The sequence below is a fragment of the Alosa pseudoharengus genome, unplaced genomic scaffold, assembly GCF_046254945.1.
Source record: "Alosa pseudoharengus isolate Yale_2024_CS ecotype anadromous, Long Island Sound unplaced genomic scaffold, YU_APseudo_1.1 YU_APseudo_1.1_scf_10, whole genome shotgun sequence".
NCBI lineage: Eukaryota > Metazoa > Chordata > Actinopteri > Clupeiformes > Clupeidae > Alosa > Alosa pseudoharengus.
In genome coordinates, this window is record NW_027468565.1 from 25,601,749 (window position 1) to 25,604,248 (window position 2,500).

At 64.3% G+C, this 2,500-nt stretch overlaps 1 protein-coding gene across 1 annotated transcript in view; it reads right to left on the minus strand.

The window, feature by feature from the left end:
- The window catches only part of shank3a (SH3 and multiple ankyrin repeat domains 3a), a 222,042-nt gene that overhangs the window by 10,056 nt on the left and 209,486 nt on the right, over nucleotides 1-2,500 (minus strand). The window contains exon 23 of the mRNA XM_076269060.1: nucleotides 459-2,332. Within this exon, the coding sequence (XP_076125175.1) occupies nucleotides 459-2,332 (1,874 nt within the window). The remainder of the gene's footprint in view (nucleotides 1-458; nucleotides 2,333-2,500) is intronic.

Genomic DNA, 2,500 nt, shown 5'->3' on the forward strand with positions numbered 1-2,500 from the left:
AGCTCGGTCCCACATTAAACCTGTTAGCTATCCAAGCTAGCTCGCTCCCACATTAAACCTGTTGGCTATCCAAGCTAGCTCGCTCCCACATTAAACCTGTTAGCTATCTAAGCTAGCTCCAGAGATTTTATTATAGGGGGAAACAGCAATGTTACCAGTTTCCAGTTGGCAATATGTAACCGCTGACTAGCTTTAGCTTGGGTCACTTGTATCACTCTGAACAGCAAAACAACCTTCTTTTCACTGTAGACCTTAGCAGCCACTTCTCCAATTTCTATTTCAGGTTTCTATTGAACAAATCTGTCTAGGTTAGTAAAGCCCCCCTACACACACGGGCTCCACCTCCACTCTCGTTCGTCTAACTGAGTAAGATCCTGACTCCACACGCTTCTTGGCTGTCCATCTCTCTGGCCTGCCTCCGCCTCCAAAGCTGGGCGGTGTTTCGGTGGGCGTCCTACCTGGCGCCGGAGATAGGCGACTTCCTGCCGGGGTCGAGTGCGCCAGCGGCTCCCCCGAGCGGCTCCTCGCCCAGCGAGCGCGTGTCCTTGTTGAGCTGCTGCAGACGAGAGCTGAGCTCGCTCATCACAGTGGGCTTGCCCTCCTCAGGGCTGGGGCTGCCGCCGCCGCCACCCCGCGTCTCCCCGCTGTCTCCCCACAGCTTGGAGCGTCTCTGGAAGAGGTAGCGGGGCCGGCTGGGTCCAGGCCCGAGAGCCAGGCCCAGCCCGAGCCCGAGGCCGAGGCCGGAGGCGGAGGACGCCTGTGAGGCGGCCGCGGCGGCGGCTAGCGCGGAGGCCTGCTGATGGGACAGCAGCTCGCTGTCAGACGACTGCTTGAGCAGCGGGTCCCTGAAGGTCACGGGCCCCTTGCTGAGCTGGGACTTGAGCTTTGGCTTGGGAGGCACTGGTGGCTTGTCGAGGACAAAGGTGTGTCCGTCGGCGTGCGAGCTGTAGGTGTCGGCGGTGGGATCGCCGCTCTCCGAGGACAGCGTGGACATGCTGGACACGGTGGAGATGGTGCTCGTGGTCTCCAGGTGGTGGTCGCTGGAGCTGCGCGTGTCCACCTCCTCCACGCCCGAATCCGCCGCCGACTCTGCCACCAGCTGGCCTTCCGGAGGCTTCCCTGAGACGGCGGAGGTGGGGGTGAGGGTTGGGGTGGGGGCTACACCGGCTGCTGTTGCCGTGGCGACGGGTGCCAGTGGTGTGCCAGGGAGTGGAGGCGCAGCAGGTGTCTTGGCTGCGAGGGGTTTGGTCGCTGTGGGTGATGTGGTCGCCGTGGGCACAGTGGCGGCTGCTGCGGCCTGCTCTCTGGCCAAGAGGCCGTTGGCAAACTCGTCGGGTGGCGGCACCACGCCGATCTTACGCAGCTCCTCACGTGTCTCTTCGTCGCTGGACGACAGCATGGCGGGCGGCAGGCCCACACTCCCATAGGCATCCACGTCCTCCTCCGAGCTACCCTGCGCCAGCGTCTTATCCGTGGCCGGGCTGGGTGGGGGCTGGGGGGTCGGCGTGGGCACGGAGGTGGGGGTGGGGGTACGGGTCGGGGTGGAGGTGCCCGCAGCAGCAGCAGCAGCGGTGGCATCGGGACTCGGGGCCGACGGAGCAGGTTTGGGTTCGGTGGGCGAGGCGCGGGCAGGTTCTTCTGGCGCCAGACCCACGGCCTGGCCGTTGCTGGTGGCGTGGACCATGACGAGGCCGGCGGTCTTCTGCTGCGACGTGTCCATGACGCTGATGAGCATGCTCTTCTTGTCCTCCGCCGGCGGCGGCGCCACCCGCTCCTCCCGCCGCTCCTCCATCTCCCTCCGCAGCGACGTGGGCGACGCCCACTGCACCTTACTGGCTGCCGAGTAGAAGGAGGATGGCGAGTCTCGTCCCCCCTCCCCTCCCGCGCTGACCGCCCGCTCCGCCTCTTTGGTGTGTGCGTGCTCGGGGTGGAACTCGAGCGTAGTCCGGGGCTCGGGGCTGCTGGCGGGCGACTGGGCCTGCGAGCTGAGCGCCCGCTCCCGTGCGGCCAGCGCCAGCGCTAGCGGAGAGTTGGGGTCCAGCGGTTTGCCCGTCAGCGGGTGGATGAAGGTGGTGCCCCCAGGGGCATGGCGCAGGGCCAGGGCGGGCGGCGGAGGCGGCAGTGGCGCCTGGTCGCGGGTCAGCATGCGCTCGTCCATGGAGCGCGACTGGATGAGCGAGGGCACGTCGCCCGCCATCAGCTCCGCCGACGCGCCGCTACTGCCCTCCATGGTGCCGACAGACAGGAAGACGGTGGACTTGCGCCGCTCCTCCAGCCGACGCTCACGGTCCTTCACCGCGCCGGCAATGGCCGCCGCAAATGGGCCACGCCCCTGTGTGCAGAGCAGACAAAAAAAATAATTACCAATTAGCCAATGAAGCGCTCTCTTACTACAACACATTTCCTTCAGCCAATGAAACACTCTCTTACTACAACACATTTACTTTAGCCAATGAAACACTATCTTATTACAACACATTTCCTTCAGCCAATGAAACTC